General features: G+C 37.7%; 3 protein-coding genes across 7 annotated transcripts; all 3 read right to left on the reverse strand.

Annotated features, from left to right (window-relative positions):
- Positions 1-533: 533 nt before the first annotated feature.
- LOC131004861 (protease Do-like 8, chloroplastic) lies at positions 534-4,196 on the reverse strand. Of its 5 annotated transcripts, none has more exons than XM_057931613.1 (13): positions 3,900-4,196; positions 3,684-3,826; positions 3,398-3,483; positions 3,169-3,267; positions 2,992-3,058; positions 2,612-2,687; positions 2,430-2,496; positions 1,853-2,070; positions 1,703-1,770; positions 1,481-1,560; positions 1,274-1,360; positions 1,061-1,168; positions 534-837 (listed from the first exon to the last, which is right to left on the reverse strand). In XM_057931613.1, the coding sequence occupies exons 1-13, from the start codon at positions 4,055-4,057 to the stop codon at positions 709-711; spliced, it is 1,386 nt and encodes a 461-aa protein (XP_057787596.1). In that variant the 5' UTR covers positions 4,058-4,196; the 3' UTR covers positions 534-708. The 5 variants fall into 5 exon arrangements, with proteins under 5 accessions (XP_057787596.1, XP_057787597.1, XP_057787595.1 ...); XM_057931614.1 differs by having other exon boundaries at positions 3,684-3,823; positions 3,900-4,190; XM_057931612.1 differs by having other exon boundaries at positions 534-1,168; positions 3,684-3,823; positions 3,900-4,190.
- A 3,860-nt stretch (positions 4,197-8,056) lies between these two features.
- Positions 8,057-15,601, reverse strand: LOC131004863 (uncharacterized). Its single transcript, XM_057931616.1, has 4 exons — positions 12,126-15,601; positions 11,708-11,961; positions 10,762-11,358; positions 8,057-10,532 (listed from the first exon to the last, which is right to left on the reverse strand). The coding sequence occupies exons 1-4, from the start codon at positions 15,450-15,452 to the stop codon at positions 8,147-8,149; spliced, it is 6,564 nt and encodes a 2,187-aa protein (XP_057787599.1). The 5' UTR covers positions 15,453-15,601; the 3' UTR covers positions 8,057-8,146.
- Positions 15,602-16,234: 633 nt separating this feature from the next.
- On the reverse strand, positions 16,235-18,124 carry LOC131004864 (transcription factor bHLH47-like). Its single transcript, XM_057931617.1, has 4 exons — positions 17,804-18,124; positions 17,197-17,303; positions 16,993-17,120; positions 16,235-16,803 (listed from the first exon to the last, which is right to left on the reverse strand). Exons 1-4 carry the CDS (start codon positions 17,854-17,856, stop codon positions 16,450-16,452), a joined length of 642 nt encoding a protein of 213 aa, XP_057787600.1. The 5' UTR covers positions 17,857-18,124; the 3' UTR covers positions 16,235-16,449.
- Positions 18,125-18,938: the final 814 nt, after the last annotated feature.

The raw sequence follows: 18,938 nt of genomic DNA on the forward strand, positions 1-18,938 counted from the left end.
AATATCACATTCACGCCTAGCAATCCAATTGTGGAGTCGTTGTCTTAATTGGAGACATAGACTGTTTAACTGCTTACGTACGACATTAATCCAAAATTTTTTCTTAATTAAGAAGACTAACCTTCTCAAATTATTATTTTTTATTTGAACTAATTCTTTTCATACATGATGTCTAATGCTTAGTGATGAACACATTAGTGAACCAAACAATGGCCCACTGGAAAGCCCAATTCCGAATACTATCGGACGACCCAAGTAAAACTAATTGATTATAGCCCAATGATCTTGGTGGAGTAACAAGCTCACTATTAAAAATTCATATATGCTTGAATTGGTCTAATGGTGGAGTGATTAATGTCTAAGATCAAAAATCGATGTATCAATATGCAAACCCTTAAGAAGCTTAAAAAGTGTAATATTAAAAAAGAGATTAAACATTGTGACAAAATATGGTATTTTTTCCTGAAGAAACATATGCATCAGTCCAATTATATAGGCTTCACATGCTCAAAGTCCCAACAAAAGCAAAGCCATAATTCGAACATCAAATTCTAATTTCAGATCAAAAGGGAGTGCAAGTATTTACCAAGAATGCAATTATATACTCAACAAATACAAGAAAAGAAAAAAAAAACACAAATTAAAAATGGAAAATGCTAACTCCACCAACAATGGGTTTGCTGTAGTGAAGAAGATTAAGGGCCCAAATCATTCCTTAGTTTCCTCCAAAACAAAGGGCACCTCCAAGTTGTCATTGCCTCTCTGGATTTTTAGCACTACTTTTTCCCCTAAATTATACTCATCCAATGTTTTGAATAATTCTCCCCTGTTCTTTATCTGTACCCAAATCATCACAACGCCAACCGGCACAAGAATTTAGCAAATACGAATACTGTATAGCACAGGTCGCTTTTGAATGCAAGAAGTAACATATGAGGCTTTTTCTAGGGAAAGAATCAATTTGAAGTATGTTTAGTAAGTCTTGATTTGAGATGCAGATATCATTCATTACTAGTACATGAAAGGAATCAATAAGTGAATGAAGCAAGAAGGGGCTTACGGGTTTGTCATTCACAGCCAGGATTATATCACCGAGTACTATATTACCAGCGAAACCTCTTGTGGTTGGTAGAAGCCCGGCCTTAGCTGCTAAACTATCTTTGGGAACCTAAAGCATTGCAGAAATGGTGATATCATTGATTTCCTCTTGGTTGAGTTCAAAATATTAGCACCATTAGTACGGGCTGGGAAATTGAGGGACATAAGAGAGTACCTGCAAAATTAGAGCCCCCTTTCGAACATTGAGTTGGTTTGCAATAAGATCAGGTGCAATTTCAACATTCAAACCAGCTCGAACAACCTGAAATACATGATCATTCCAACCAATTAGATAAGAAAATGATAATTCCATGCATAAATAAACGGGTGTAACAAACTGCTAATAATTTTTTTTATTGAATATTCAAAAGCAAAGACATACTTTACCAAACTGGATCAGCTGAGGGACTATCTTGACCACAGTTGATGAAGGGATCGCAAAGCCAACACCAGCGGACGTACCTATTGTGTAATGTAGAAAAATGAATGGGCGAGACAAACGTATCCCGATTCCAAGAATAATCAAACATATATGTCGTCTCAACTTACCTCATTCAGATTTCAAAAATGCCAATTGAGTGAAAGGAGAGTGGATAGAACTCACCTGTCTGAGTAAATATTGCAGTGTTGATCCCAATCAAATTTCCTTTAGAATCCAATAAAGGACCACCACTGTACATCACAGAAAATAGGAGATTGATTCCAAAAAAAAGTAGTTATGCTAAATCTGAACATCAATGTTTAAAACTAAAACCTGTTTCCAGGATTGATAGCAGCATCGGTCTGAATACCTCCACCTATGGTAACTCCAGTTTGACTGTTTATGTCTCTGTTCAAACCACTAATGACGCCAGCTGTGAGGGTGTGATCAAAGCCAAACGGATTTCCAATTGCTAAGCACTGCTGACCCACTTTAAGAGACAGTGACGAACCAACATTAATAGGCCTCAACAGCTCCTTTGGAGCTTCAACCTGATACGAAAGTAGTATCACTATCACTAGCACTTGTAAACCAGCTATGATTTTTACTTCATATCAGTTCATAATCATAACTCCTGCAGAAGGTTCCCGTTTTCTGGAGCTTGCACATGAGAAACAGTCTAGATACTTTGAGTATGCATGTAGCTGAAATTTTGTTCCAAGAGCAAGTGATTTCGAGCATTTGATCATGAATAGCATTAACTAGCATTAGTAGGTGGTGTCAAAGTTCCAAGTTAATTCAAGCAGTAGTAAATTACTGTGGGAGCAGTCCAAGAAAGTAGAATAGAATAGAATAGATAAACTGGGAAAGCTCCATAACAAAAAGTAGCAAACTCAGATAGAAGATTAACCTTCAATACAGCAAGATCCTTTGCACGATCAGCACCAATTAACTTACCCTCAAAGTTCTTCTGTATTCTTCATGAGAAAAAAATGAAGAAAATGAAGGGGAAATCAGCAAGAGACAATTCCAAAAAAATAAAAGCATTGGAATGGCTGTAAATAGAAATCCAGGAAACTATTTTGATTTTACCCTTCAGAAGCGAGGATATTAACACGAGCAACAACTTGACCTGTGCTAGGCTTTCTTGAAAGAGAATTTCCGATAACTGATCAATGAAAAAATACTGTCAATCAAATCCAATCTAAACATCAAGAGCTAAAGCTTGAGAAACAGAGAAATTTAATCAAAAAGTACAACAATCTGTTCTATTCACACTCGGTTAGTGACTTTAGAGAGATATTAGAGTATCACTTGGCTATTAGTCAAAATAACAAAACAGCAACAAAAATTCTAGAATGTAGTCTGTCATATACCAACGGTTGCATATAGCTAGAAACTTCATGAACGGCTAAACCAAAATGGAAACATCATAATATCTAATAACTTGTTTGAGCAACAAACATGCATACCATGATAATTTGTCACAATATGACCCTGATCATCCCAGACAACTCCTGAACCATTTCCTTCAGGAACCTAGACATTCACAACCACTTTCTCTGTTACAAATAGGTAAATACATGACACAGCAACGTTGTAGTTGTGGTGAAGTGTCGAGCTATATCAGAGGCGAAGAAATGTCTCACCTCGACCACGCCAGTAATATTAAGCTGCGGCCGCAAAGTTACGTCAAATATGTTGACAACAGAATAAGTATTCTTCTCAAAAAGTTTGACAATTCTTTCCTGCCAAGTATACACACATCAATTCACCTGCCATGGAAAGTTTGAAAATGTACAAATAGCTAATTAGAAAGACAAAATTAAATGAAAGAAAAAGATCAAATAAAACTGAATCATCAAAGAAAAAATCAACCTCGGATGGGAAAAGTGCCCCAGCAGGGAAAACAGTAGGTGTCACTTGTTCAACTGTCACTGATGGATCTCCCAATGCAAATGCTTCTGTAAAATATATAAATATCCTAAATCAATATTTCTTATCTAAACATAATTCTGAATTAGGTTTTCTCAATGTCACACCTAGCATACTACATTCGAAGCCTTATCATACAATACAACCTCATAATTTGCAATAAATATAAAAATAGTCTTGAAAAAATGTATAAAGATTTTATAGAAAGGAAACTGGGGTAGGTGCGAACCTGGACAGTACCTTGAGGAAAGAAGATAGCCATAGCTACAACACATCAGCAAGCGGGCAAAAAAGGTTCGGCGCGTCGTTTGGGGGAAATTTTCCGGCAGGAAATTTTGCTGGACGACTTCAAGGTGGTTTTTCTCGTCGCTACTGCAAGAAACGACTGATTTGAAGAGACGGAAAAAAAAAAAATTTGAGCAATTATGTGAATGTGTGAGTTTACCGGGGAGCAGGAGGAACGGGGAGACGAGATACGACGTCGCAGCAGAGCTTGCGGCGGCCGAGAAACGGGAGGTGTTTGCCGGAGAAGAGATTGGAGGTCAATGTGAGGGATTTGAGAGGCGGAATCGTCGAAGTGCTGCAAATGATTATTGCTTGCATTTTGTTTATGTTTGATATTTGTGGGAAGTGAAGAAACAAAGAGAGAATTTAGTTGGAAATGGAGCTTTGTTGATTGATTGAGTGGTTGCAGAGAGAGAGAACGCAGCGCGCAGGAGTTGAGGAACACAATCTCAGTGTAAGTAAAGATAGAGTCGCTTTTCGTGATAGCGACTTTTAGTGGTTTTATATAACTGTGAATACATGTGTAATCGAACCGAGCCGAACAAAAAGAAATAGTGTCCTCAAGTTTAATTTGTTTAATATCGAGTTGAATTTCAAATTTTGTTTATTGAAAACTTTGAGACTCACGAGTTTAATCAAATATTTACAAACTTTCTAAATTTATATTTATATTCAAAATTAGCATTTGCACCTCGTGCAATGCACGAAAAATATTTTTATATTTTTAAATTTATATAAAATTGATATCAACTCAATATCATATTTATAAATATAATACTCCCTCCGTCCATGAAAGAACTTTCTAGGAGGGAGTGGCACAGATTTTAAGAAAAAATATTGTTGAGTGTATTGAGAGTGGATAAAAGATAGTTGAGTGTATTGGGAGTGGTGAAAAAGTGTTATACTCCCTCCGTCCCGGCTTTTGGTATCCAATTGAGAACGGCACGGGTTTTAATAAAGTGATTGATGTGTTGTGAGTGGAATAAGGGTCCCACATTTTATGTGAGAGTTAAAATAATTAAAGTGGGCTAAGGGCCCCACTTACTTTTACCAAAAATAGAAATTGATACTAAAATGTGGGACGACTAAAAAAGAAAAGTTGGATACTAAAAGCTGAGACAGAGGTAGTAATTAATATTGGGAGTTGTGAAAAGTGAAAAGTAAGAGGATTATAAGTGGTGGGGTATAGTCTAAAAATAGGTAGGAAGTTCTTTTGTGGACATCCCAAAAAGGAAAGATAGGAAGTTCTTTCGTGGACGGAGGGAGTACAAATTAATTTTAATTAATTAGATATGTTATAGTATTTGAATATTGAAAAACAAAAAAATAAAAAAGAATTCACAATAATAAAAATTGATACTTCCTCCGTCCACCAAAAATATGCAACAATTTCTTTTTTCGTCCGTCCACAAAAAATATGCCACATCTATTTTTAGTAGTAGGGTCCACACCATTTCACTCACATTTAAAGTGGGACTCTTACTCCAATACCAACTTCACTCACATTTTATTAAAACTTGTGTCGAAAGTAAAGTGGCATATCTTTGGTGGACGGAGAGAGTATTATGTAAAGACAAAAAATAAGTTAAAAATAAAAAATCATTAAAAATAGATTTATTTAAAAAAAGATGATAGAGGAGAGAGTTTTTTTTCTAAATTTTAATCTTTAAATAAATATAACTTTTATATTTCAAATAAAATATTTACATAAAATATATCAAATTAAAGCTCTGATCATGATCTTTAATTTGATATACATATTAAATATATTATAATTAAGCGAATTCCATACTTTTAGAAAGAAATAAAATAAAGAATAAAAAGTTAAAGAAAAAGAAAATAAACATTTTGATAGATTATAGAATTGTAAATAAACCTTTCATGAGTTAGTGGGCTTAAATACTTTAATTAGATATGTGAGAATGTGAGTGAGAAATAGTGGGGTTGTTCATAGATATTTTAATTCATAATCTTCATATTAAAGATATTTTCAAAATTGCCATTGAAATAGGGGTGTAAATTCGGGTACCCGTAGAACAAAATCGTCTGAAACCCCCACTCTCACCTGTCCCGCCTACATGCTGTGGGTACTCGAATACCCGCAGCGGGCATCCGTTGCGGGTACGAGGGTACCCTCATTTCCCGCAAGTTCTTGATTGTTTTTAATTTTGCGGGGTGTTTTTTTTGTCCCGCTGGAGGATATTCTTGTCCCGCAATATGAGTGTACCCTCTTTACCCCCGGATATTTTATCCTTCATTTTAGAAATAAATTTGAAAATATCCTCTCTATTTCATCGATTATCCATAAAACATGTGACGAAGAAATAATAATAAAACAACTGACAAATTATTTTCATATTTCCTAAAAATTAGGATTGACTAGTCTAGGGCTTAGGGAGTTATTTTCATATTTCCTAAAAATTAATTAATAATTATAAAAATTTATTTATTTAATTAAAAAAATACATGCGAGAATGCGGGTATCCTAAGGGCACCCGATACCCGCGGTTTTTGGGAAAGCAATACCCGCACCCGACCATCTTTCTTGATTTTGCGGGTATCGGCCCGCGCAGGTATCGGGGCGGGTGAGGGTATACCCGATACCCGCAACCCAAATTTACACCCCTACATTGAAATCAATTTGAAATTGAGAACCCTCTTTTTAATATAGTATAGATATTGATCATTTTTTAAAAATAAATAAATTATTTTAAGATAATAAATATATTAATTATTTTATTATAACAAACAGAGTGAATTAGAGATTCAATACAAGTTAATAAGCCAAATACTACATAATTTAAATTAAATTTATTTATTTATTGAACTTCTTCAAACGAATTTTTTTTAAGCCAAGCTATGAATAATTTAGGAATAGTTTGATTTGTTTACCATCGTAACAATCCTACTCACGAATATTTACGTTTGGGTTGGTCTTGCATGCGGCTAGTTACTTTTAATAAGCATAAGATATATATTTGTTCGCACAAATGTATACTTATGTAATAGTACAAGTACTTCTCCTGAATAAGAGTAACACTTATCGTGAATAAATGTAATACTTTAGAAATATTATATTTCATCGTAACAATAATTACTTTTTATACGACAATGATTACTTGATCAAATAGTTAAGAATATAAGTATTAATGAGTGAAAATAACTAAAAGTAAAAGTTTTTATGAATAAAAGTAAACATTATTATGAAGAAATGTAAACTTTCAAACCGACCACATGTTATACGGCCGGCCGCACGCAAGTTTTTGCGTTTACGTTTTAATATTTTCTTCCAACCACTTTTTTTTTTTTGGTATTTGTAGGGTTTCGTGAAGGAAGGAAGGAAGAAATGGATATGGATGGCTTATGCATGCTTTTATATATATAGCTTTGTGGTTGGAAGCTTTAATCAGTTTTACGTCGAATAAAACCAAGATTTCTTGATTGTTTTCTGCAATCCATTATTATTCGGAGAGGTTTATTACATCAACCACAACACCACTAAAAATTAACTAATTCAAATCGAAAAAAAATTGAGATTCTGTAATTTAGTTGAAATCGTTGATACCATTGTTATGGAGTTTGATCCTCTAATACTATTTTTATTAACAATCATACCAACGGATCATTAAAATAAGACACAAGACTTGATGAAAAAAAGATCAAATATTTTAACCGATTGTATAAGAACGACGCACACCAACTCATCTAACAATCTCCTTTATCAAATGGATAAATATCACTTGACATTTTGTTATTAAAAAAAATACAACAATAAATGATGAAAAAATAGTAAAGTTGGAGTGGGTCATTAATAATATTAAGTATATAGTTGTAAAATTAAATTAGATTATAAATTGTGTAGGTAAAAGTAAAAGAGAGAAAAATGACTTTTTTATTAGGGTTAAGTATCATTTTTTCCCTCAATGTTGACACCCCTATCATTGTTTACTATCAGTTGACGCTGTTTACTATCTCAACGTGGCATTAAAATACGGACGTGTCAAAACTGAAGCAAATGGCTCCCCGCATTTTAACAGTCACGTTGAGATAGTAAACAGCGTCAACCCTGACGTTAGAGTGTTAAAGACGATAAGAGTCTCAACATTGGGGAGAAATTGATACTTAATTCTTTTTATTAAAAAGTTAAATTGATTCGAGTAGTTGATAAACATAGTCTAACCTAATCAAATCAAACTTTAGTGCATGAGATAACCTAATCAAATCAAACTTTAGTGCATGAGATAAAACAAAAATTTATTGTAAGCAATAAGAAATTAACTGAGCAAAAGATTTGATGCATTTTGCTAGACTAGTAAATGGAACAAAAACCTTGTAAATAAGTATCATTATCAAAATCAGGCAGCGAGTACATTTATGCTACAAAAATCATGTTTTTTTTTTCCCACCCTAAGCTAATAAAAAATAAGGATTGAATTCACCCCACATGGAATAATTCTCTCTCCATTTCTGGTTCAAGTTTTCTGCAGTTTCAGTTTCACCCAAATATTTCTCATGGGACTTCACAACTATCAAATAAAGGTTAGAGATCAAAGGGTTGCAAAGAAATGGCTTCATCGCCTCTCCAAGAGCAGAAACGTCGCCAAGCATACGCCGACGGCTGCTCTCATCTTCCTCTTTCAATATGCAGTTTGACAGAGCATAAAATGCAGCCAAATTTGCATAGAGTGGTAGAAATGCATCTTTGTGATTGCCAACTCCACCAATCCAATCATCACTCTGGCTTCTCCCGACACGGTCATCGATGAATGCCATCAGCTGTTGGAAGAATCTGCTTCTCCATCTCTGCAGAAGATCCCTCGCCCCGCTCTCGATCCTTGAAACTGGAACAGTTTCCAACTGAGAACAGCACAGCTGACATATCAAGAGCTTCTCTTCATGATGGTTGTCGATCTCCTTGTCAAAGACGCGTCTCACAAGGTCTCCTCCTGATGAGACGTAGCTGGTGTGGTTCGCGATGTTCATAACCCAGCAGCAGAGATAGTCCAGATAATCGATCCAGTGGCCAAAGACTGTCGAGAGATGCTCAAAGCACGATTCTATCACTTTCTCGACTTGGCTCGTGCCTGCAGCGGGTTGGAAATCTTTGGTGGGCTCTCGAGAGGGGAAAGACTTCTGCACATCCAAAGCAAGCCTTTTCCTGAGGCCAACGTCTTCATCCTCCAGAAGCCTTATGCATGCCAACCATAGATTGAGGACTCTACGAGCGTACAACTTGATAGCCTCTTCTGGTTTAGAACGAGAAGAGACGAAACCATCAGAGATTGGGCAGCTGTAGATCAAATAACCAAGGGGCGCAGCATGATTCAGCATTCCAGAAGCTATCATTGACTCTGCAGCCGCCTTCCGCATGGTAACGGGCTCTGATGCATCACTGTTTTGCTCAATCAGATCCACAAAGTAACTCAATGCATCATAGAAATCAGAAAATGCTCTGCTTTCATCACTCTGCATCTCTACTTCAGAAGAAATGAAGCTCATACATAAGCTGGAAATTCTCTTGGCACACATTCCCAAGAAGCAGATGAGTGCTTGTCGAGTCTTCGCGTGCCTTGTGATCTTGAACAAGGAAACCAAATCGTTCCATAGCTGGAATATTGAACGGCGGTCCATATCACGGATGAACCTCGGTTCTGGGCTAGGTTGGTTGTCTTGAAATTCAAGTGAGTTCCAAGTGTAAAGAATTTTGAGAAGATAATACACACATTTATGATGTCTCTCTGAAATCAGAAGCCTCACGAGGATATCTTGAAGATTGATATTAGTCAAGCACATTTTCAGAGCCTCGCAATAGAACTGATCCCCACAAGTATTACCTGTACATTCCCCTCTCTTTAGGAACAAGAAAAGCCACTTCAACGAGGCAATTCGCACTTCATAGGATGCATCCGACATGGAGCGAACCAGCCTTTCCTGAAATCTGCTATAGGTTCCAACTGCTCTTGACAAACTAGTAGCAGGTGAGGACCGAGTTCGTCTGACCACAATTTCATCTTCAGCAATATCTTTAGATGTAGCGAAAATACAATTGAAGTAGGAAGTCGCAGCTTGCTTGCGGAGTTCTTGAATAGTTGGGTCGAAGGACAACGGGCAACCAGCAGGTTCTAGATCTAAACATTCTGAAGACAACTCCCAGAGGAGGTTCCAAATGGTATCAGCACTTTTGCTCGCTTCGCAGGTTACCGCAATACTGAGCATGTTGTCAAGTAGCTTTACCATGCAGCCATTGAGAATGGGGCAGGGGCACTGTCTTGGTCTCCCAATCCACGAGCGTGTTGCTAAGATTTGAACCAATTCATGGAGAATAGTATCCTTTTTAGAGGGATCGGATAAGTTTCTACAGTTGGTATCAAGCAGAGAGTTCAGCTGCAATAACATTCCATGAATCGAATTGAAAGAACAGGTCGTCCCATTACTGGATGAATTGCGGCTTCTCTCACGAGGCAGCTCTGAGGCAATATTAAGCACCACGGTCTGCAGTTTCTCGTTGGCAACTAGACCTGTTAAGGCTCTTGCTGCAAGTACACGAATCCGGAGGTTGCTTTGGAATGAACACCTCCTGATGAATGGCATCAAAAGGAAAGGTTCCAAAGTATCTCCTGTTTCACTTGAAATTGGAGAAGGTTTGAGCCGAGACAAGAAAATCAGCATCGGACATAAGCTTGGATGTACAACATTTTTCAGGTTGGATCCCAACTCATCTGATGAGCCTTCTGAAAGTAATTCAGTAGCTACATTCAGCTCATTGAGTAAGAATGAATGCAATGTAGGATACCTTCAGTCAAAGACAAAAAATTAGTCAAATAACATAAGCCACATTCTCAAATGTCAATTATATTTGAATTTGATAACATATTCACATTCAAGTATCAATTGTTAGATTTATATAACATCCAAACTAAGGAGTAATAGTACCTGGTGTAGCAGTTATTACACATTTACCCACCCCAACGAAATTTCGAAAAAGAAATGCAAAATTAGAATTGTGATAAAGGAATTCTTACCTATGGAAAAACTCAAGCCCAGTTAAAGCTCGCCTTGCAGATTCTCTTTTCTGTACATTGAGAAATCCAATCATCCGACGTACCAAAGCAGTATATGAAAGACAAGCACTGTTGCGGACCTCCCAATATGGAGAAGAAAAGGAACGTATTGAGATTATCAATGCCTCAGCAGAGAAACCTGATGTATCAGTTGCCAGGTTTGTGTCATTAAAAGTTGCCCTAAGAACATTGAAAGCATGCACAGTCGGAACAACACCCTCATCCCGAAACTTTGACATTTCTATATTGCCATTTGTAACAGAAGCTGGAGGGCTACCATTTGCCTCGCTTGACTTCAACATGAACCCACTGCAAGAGTCACCATCAAAGCTCTTGGCTTTCAGTTGATCGGCTAAAGAGTTCTGAACTACATCTATTAGCCACCGTAGGGCCCTTGGCAGTAGTCTTTTTGGTGCTCCCTCAGGCTCTGAGAGGAAAAATGCAATGAATGCTGCAGGTATACCCGCACTTCTTCTTAAGAGGTCATCCACTGTCTGTCCCTTAGCAACAGTTCTTTCCATCAATCGCTCCATCCAAGACTCTGTCAATTGGCATAGTCTACACATGAAGCAGCAGTAGAATCAGCACATGTTATTGCCATTCAAATTTCCCAAGTTATAATGAATTGTAAAAGTGGATCAATAATATAAATAAATAAATAAAGCCTCTCCAAAGCTCACTTTCAACAAATACTTCAGGTATCGGTTACACTCTCGTGTTGGTTTGCATGTGTATGCATGGATGGAGTAATATCTCATTGTCGTTACATTTAAATAGAGAGAGCAGAAGAATCGAAATACTAAGTCTTGCAAGGAGAAAATTGAGCATTCATATAAATGCACAGAAAAAATTATGATATGAGCATGACTCATTTCCATCAGTAAATAGAAGAATCTCAACAAATTACCTAGGGTCGTTTGAGCAAAGCAAGCGGTTACAAAGAGCAGTAAACCCAGCCCTTGTCTTATCAATGGCACCATTATGTTTCATTTTGAGAAGGACTTCCAAGAAATGGCTGCCAATTGTCTCAAGTTGTTGTATATCGAGCAGTGCATCAGATGGCACAATGGACTCATCAGCGGCATTAGAGATTGATTTCCTCATTTCATCTGAAGTGGGTAAAGGAATTTTTCTAATTACTGTTCCCAGGAGAAGGCTCACCTAGAAATAAGTTGAATATCGTTAGGACAAAAATTCTCTTACAAGAGCCTCTTCATTCTCTGTGAAATCTATTTGCATTTTGCAAGGCTAAGCACCATTCTCATAGTCATGTGAAGCTTCCATTACATAAGCAATATAATTGAAACTAATAATGTTGAGTTTACCTCTTTCATTGCAAGCCAGCAACCAACCATAACAATCTGATCAGAGGGCTTGATTTCCTCTTCCTCTGCACTTTTTGCGTCTTTTACCTCAATCTGAGAATCTGAGGCAGATGAATCAATCTCATCAGGAATCTCTACAGTAAATGCCTCATCATCCATCATTTCTTCCATGTCCTCGGGTAAGTGCCAAGCATCAGCTGAGACTACCCAAAGGGCCAAGGAAGTTATTCTCTTGACCAACTCCAAGAGTCTTTCGAATAAATGCTTCATTTCAGCATTCCTATGCTGAAATACATCAGAATTCCAATCCAGTTCCTCAAATGTGTAGCGAAGAGCGAGCAATATACCATGAACAAAACTATTCTTGCATGCTTCCGAAAGATTTTTCTCAGCATCCTCAACAGCAGCAAGCAGCCAATCAATAAGTGATGTCATATAACTTACAACAGGAGAGCTGGCGGTGCAAATTTGATACGCCCCATCCGGCCGTTCAGCCTCCAAACATAATGAGACGACATTACAAGATGGTTGGACAATCCAGCTTAGATCCAACACATACTTCCTAAATAGAAGTCGCAGAGTCAGAGCTCCAGCATCACTTTCTCGTACACGTGGACTACAGATCAATTTTTTAGCCCATATAACTGCCCGGTGGACAGATTCTGGACTACAAATGCCAGGAAGTGGAGTAGGAAAATAAAGTAAAATTTGAAGCGAGCACTCTCTCAATCTATCCCAACTATCAACAATCGACCCAACTAGCAGCAAGGTTGAATCAGGTGAAGTATAACCTTTACTGTAAGGATACAGATTGTTTTCAAAACAAAATCCATCCTCATCTCCACGCAAAGTTGGAACAACAGGCCAAACATTTGACATTATCAGTATAAGCTCCATAGCCATTGTCTTTCTCTCATACGGGGCAGAAGGATAGCAGGAAAAGAATAAAAATCGACTGAACCACTTTGTAAAATCGAAAAGATACTCCGCCCTGTGCATTTTGGTTTCCTCAGCTCCTGTAAATAAATCCTCTGCCTTTGAACTTCCAGAAATAAGAGGCTTCCAAGTTCCAAGCTTAAGTTGTCTCTCCAACGTTGTTCGGACACGAGAAAAGAACTTTCTGAACAAGCTGTTCCACTTCATTTGGAAAGCAGTAGAACAACATCTCATGTTCAAAGGTATAGCTCTTCTCATCAGGCTAAGTTCCAAAGGTGAAGGCAGACTAGCCGTCTTTGGATTTAAGAATAGAGTTTCTGCTGCATCCATGCGAAGCGACTCATCTATGTGAGTCAAAGCTAATACAAGCCATTTAACTGGGATTTTAACCTCTATGCTCTTTACTAGAACAACACAGTGTAAATTACTATTCTCCATATCAAGAAGTGCAACTTCAGGAGATAGTGTCGAACCCTCATACCAATCAATGTCTCCTTCAATAAGTGCAAGTCCACGAGATACCTTGAGTAATGATACCAAAACAGCAATTCTCTGTTCAAGTCCTAGAGTCATATATGAAGAACTGATTTCTGCAGAGGCAGCTAACGGGCCCTCATCCCCCTTAATCCCTATTAATGTGAGCATAGAGAATATGCTATCCAAATCCAGCTCAAGGAGGGCTGGCAACGCATAAGTATTCAAGTTGGAGCGCAGCTTTGCGACTCCAAAAGCAAGTCCTTGTAAAAATGGCAACAAGCAGAGACCTCTGTATTTTGTATAGCCACTTTCAACACCATCACTGCTCCAATATTCATCCCTTAAACACTCAAGTAAACACTTAAGAAATGTCGTGGAAGCACAGCAAACATCATCATCAATGTAAGCCTTTGCAGTTTCGAACAGCAAATCAGGATTCATTTCTAGAATAGCTTTAGCACCCAACCTCCTGGTCAAGGAGGCTAAAGGAACATATCTTCCCTTGCAACGTGGTCCTAGACAGAGAAGATCAGAAGCAATCTTCCTCAAGAACATCTTGATGTTTTCACTGCCCTCCGCCCAATGAAGGCTAGATTGTATGTCTAAATAGAGATCAAAGATAAGATGAACTTGTTTTACAGTTTGACTTAGAGGATCCTCCAAATTATTCCAAACTATCTTCAATATCCTTGCCCCCATCTCCTCAGGAATCGGATCATAATTATCTGTGTCTCCATTACTATCACCTAGTAGTAATGTTTTTATCTGCTGCAGACATATTTGCATCACAGTTAGTGCATGAAAATTGGAATGACTATCTCTAGGATTTTCGGCATAGATACATAATTCAGGCAAAATAGCATCATAAAGTATTGTCTTGACTGTGGAAACACCATCACCCGATCCTACACAACCCTCGTTTCCCACAATGTAATGCGTGTCAAGAACCGTTCTTGAAACTGCTGTAAGAATTCCTCTTATCAAGCAAAGTCTACTGAGAGTTGAAAAACTATGTATCACACCAACCAAATCACCCTTATATGGAATCTTCCCTACCACAGCATCAAGGCTGGCATCACAATCTCGAATACCACGCTGATTAAAGATACCTTGCATTATAAAGACACCAAGATCATCGGCACTCAAACACACCTGCAATGCTGCACAGAAGCTCACTCCAGCTGCCACAAAGCAGTCCCTTGAAAATGCGGCCGACTTCAAAATGCTCAAAACACAGGTAAAAGCCATCGCCATCACACTCTGATCACTCAAACTCAAGCCATGGTGGAATTTTTCAGGGAAGCGCTGAAGCAAGTAGTAAATACACGACAGCGCCTCCTGGCATTGCTCCATAACGATCGGAGAAGGCCTCGATAACTCATTCGTTTCTTTAACAATGCTCTGCAATCCCGAAATCACATCCGAAGCCACCAAAACCGCACATTGCTCCACAACTTGAACCACGTACCCCAATTTAGGGGTGCTCATCATCGACAGCGCTGCCCTTGAAACACAGAATCTTTTCCCACCACCATACTCTTCGCACAGCAGCCGGAAACAATCCTCGATCAAACTACGATAGTTCTTGCACTTGGCCAGAGCAGAAGCTAGCGTCCTATGCAACGGCAGCGAGTTCTCCAGGAAAAGAATCTCCAAATACAACTTCACCGCGCAGGAAACTGCGTTTTCCTCGGCGTTTCGGTCGGACAGCAAGGTGGAAAACGCTGCAGCGACTTTCTTGACGTGTTCGAGCTGGGCGTAAGTAGAGTTGAGTGAAATCAGGTGCTTCAGTTCAGCGAAGAAGGCGGACCCATCACGTGTTTGATTCAATGCCTCAGTGAAGTGCGGCGGGAACAGCACCGCGCTGTAAGTATATTTGTGGCGGTGCTGTATGGCACGCCATTTTGCTGACATGGCTTGCCTTGATGTGAAGGTTTGAGCTTTGAGACTACCGGCGTGCGGCGGCGGGGCAGGTGGCCGGCGGCGAAAGTTCACTGAAAAGTTGGGACGAGGTTTTTAGGGTTTAGCTGTGGAAATAAAACAAAATAATGGTTCACTAATTGTAAATTTTTGTTTATTCGATAAATTTATATATTGACGAGTATACCCCTCAGATTCTGTTTGAATATGGTCCGCATGGAGTTGACTTTTCATTTTTTTTTAAGGTCATATATTTTCTTAGTTGGTTCTATTAGTGATTTTCAATTTAAGAAGTTGATCAAAATAAATTTATTTAAAATATAACATGTGTCATGACAACAAATAATAAAGTTAATTTTGTAAAAGTTGATCTATCACTCTATATTTCAATCCATTATTCATGTTTTATCATTTCATCTTTTTTATCTTTTAGTGATAATCAATGATAACTGATCGTCGATAAATTTAGTCTAATTACGTTATGGTTAAGTAAAATTTTCTTTTATCTCGCGCTTTGAATGTTTCTTTAAAAAATACTAATATTCTCAACTTAGCAACAACAACAAAGATGAATTTTTTTTTTTTTTTTTTTTTTGAGGAAACAACAAAGATGAAATTAAACACAAAAGAAATGAGTAAATCCAAATTAGATTGAAGGAAGATGGGAAATTTGGGAAAAGACAAACAAAACGACATTAGTTTCTATCCCAACTGGCCATAAGGATAATTAGTTTGTTCAGAATCTATATGGCCATAAGCTTATACTGTTTTGTAAGTAAAATACCAAAAGCCCTCTAAAACTCATTAATCGTAGTAGAAACAATTTACAGAATGATACATGGTTTGGTACAAGATTTGAGTCCCTCTACGAGTACTAATATACAAAGAAAAACGAATTCTAACTCAAACATCTCAACTCCAGCAATTTGATCCTGCTTTGGGCACTAAAGCTGCCTGACTAACTCTCTCAAACATCTTCAACCATTCTAGTCTATTTGGTGAGAATATGTGAAGGCCAAGAATCAGAAGACGAAGGGTAACGGGGCCGTGGTTTGCTCACACCAGACGACACCTTAGGCGCATCCGTACCTGGGAAGGGGTTGGGGAAGCCTTGGAGTTGGGACTCATGATGTAATGGCACGACGAACACAGGACCTACAACAGGGGCCGTCTCTGATGCATGGCCAATGAGTGGAATTGCAACATGGTCTTCAGGTAATTGTGTTGTTGATGTGCTCTGAGGTTGAGAAAGGATACCCCTCTCGTCTATTTCTCTCTTTAGCCCCTTGACTTGAGCATCTAGAGCAGAAGTCTCCTCGACGAGCTCATTCTTCTCAGTTGTGATCTGACATCACAGTTCACACACAAAGAATGTTCAGACAGCCAATTCTAGCCACATTCTAAGAGTTTAAAGACACTAAAATTTGTAAATCAGTTATGTTCATTTGATAAACAAAGTTAGAAACACAGAGGGAGTGCAACGACACAAAAGGATTCGAGCTCAAAGTTGCATGCCATTAATCAAGGATCTTACATAGTTATATTCAGACAAAAGAGTTGCATTCTCCTTTTTCAGGCTGTCCATTTGAGTAACCAATTCCCCAAGGAGTCGAATCGTCTCTCTCAGCATAGAGGCCTTGCCGTTATTCGGATTATCTACATCTGCACGAATAGCATCCACAAACTGTAAGTCAAGCTGAAATTTTGATGTTCATACAAACTTAGATGCCAGATATACCAAGTGTCTTGCCCAAATCCAAGAATAATTCATTCATGCTGGCGCGTTTCAGCTTCTCCCTCGCAGCTTTGTGAATTTTCCGTGGAACTTTTCCAACCTTCTTGTTACTGAGAAATGGCAATGGCATTTGAAGCACAAGTTATACTACGGTAGTTCAAAAATCAGAGAGTGATTCATCTAAATCACACTATGCCTTGTGAATACTATGGTAGGTGTCATCTACACATTTTGAATTTCCATCTAAAGAAACTAGATTCATCTAAGCATTTCCTAAGGCATCCAAAATCAAGAAAACTTCTTGTTTCCTGATCATCTTGCAACAAGTCAAAAAACTTAAGCATCAATACACAATCTCCTGCTCTAGGAATTGGACCAAATACAGAGATGTTTACATTGTCAAGTAATGCAACGAAAACGAGAAATTGAGTTCAATCTTAAAATCATACAACATATTCTTCAAATAATTTCCCCCCTTTCTTCATATATCACACCAACACCCTAAAAGCTAGCTACCATCAAATTCCCATTTGCAGGCAGTTGAACATAAAATTTAGGCAAATCAAAAGCGATTGAGGGATTTAAAACCAATGAATAAAAAAAAACCAACCTCGAAGGCGTATCCACGCGATCGTCAGCAGAATCCGCAGATTCAGAACCCATTCGATAAAATTACCAACCGGCGAAATCAGTTGATCCCCAAATTAACGACACAGAAAAATTATGAAACCACAGTAACTGAGAAATAAACAAAAAAAAATCCGTGAAAACCAGAAGAAGCACACACAGATTACGTATGAAACGAAATCCTGCAGAATAATTGAGATAAAATAAAACAAAGTTGCGCGAGGGGTTTGGTCGCCACGCCTGGGCGTGTGGATGGCGTGCGCCTCGGAGCAAGCGTCGCGTGAGCGCGTCACGGTGTCAAATTGAAGCAGATTTACTAAATTACCCTTGTGAGGTACTTGATGGTTGGGGCAAGGGACGAGGGTAGAATCGTCGCTTCAAAGGTTTGTAGTAAAATGGCATCGTGTGGACTGCACTAAACTTGGTTCTGCTCGAGTGTTGAGACCACGTGCGTCACTCACCAATCTATTAGTATTAATTTTATACAAATTTTTATTAGACTATATGAAATTGATCTTAATATTAGTAATAAAAAAAAAGTAGCCACAGAAAATCAGATATAATTTGTTACTATTATATAAAATCAAAAGTTAAACGAGAATGATAAAATAGTGTCCGACTAAAATGGCTTCTAATTAAGAATTTATAAATTTTCTCACTTTCCTCAATATTTTCCTTTCTTCTTGTTGAGATGGAGTTTTTCAAAGATGAACCGAGAAACAATAATACAATCAAGTTTAGTATTCTTATTGCTTCAAAAAAAAAGTTTAGTATTCTTACAAATCAATACTCCCTTCGTTACTATGTCAAAAATAAATAAAAATGGCACAGATTAAAAAAAATGATACATAATGTGCTGATTGAGTAAATTGTGGTTCGATTGATGTCAAATTATGTAAAAATAAGTGATTGTAATCGAAAAGATAAAATAAGGTCGTGTCGAAAATGAAAGTGATATTTTCTCATGGAACGAATGAAAATAAAAAATTTGATAAGAATAGAATATAATATTTTATACTTATTCCAACATCACTCGATACATATATATACTTTTTTCCTTTTTTTGAAATAAGAGCATTCAGTAGTGGCAACCCGATAGGGGGTACTCGAGTCACCCC

Source organism: Salvia miltiorrhiza, unplaced genomic scaffold (genome assembly GCF_028751815.1).
Source record: "Salvia miltiorrhiza cultivar Shanhuang (shh) unplaced genomic scaffold, IMPLAD_Smil_shh original_scaffold_464, whole genome shotgun sequence".
NCBI lineage: Eukaryota > Viridiplantae > Streptophyta > Magnoliopsida > Lamiales > Lamiaceae > Salvia > Salvia miltiorrhiza.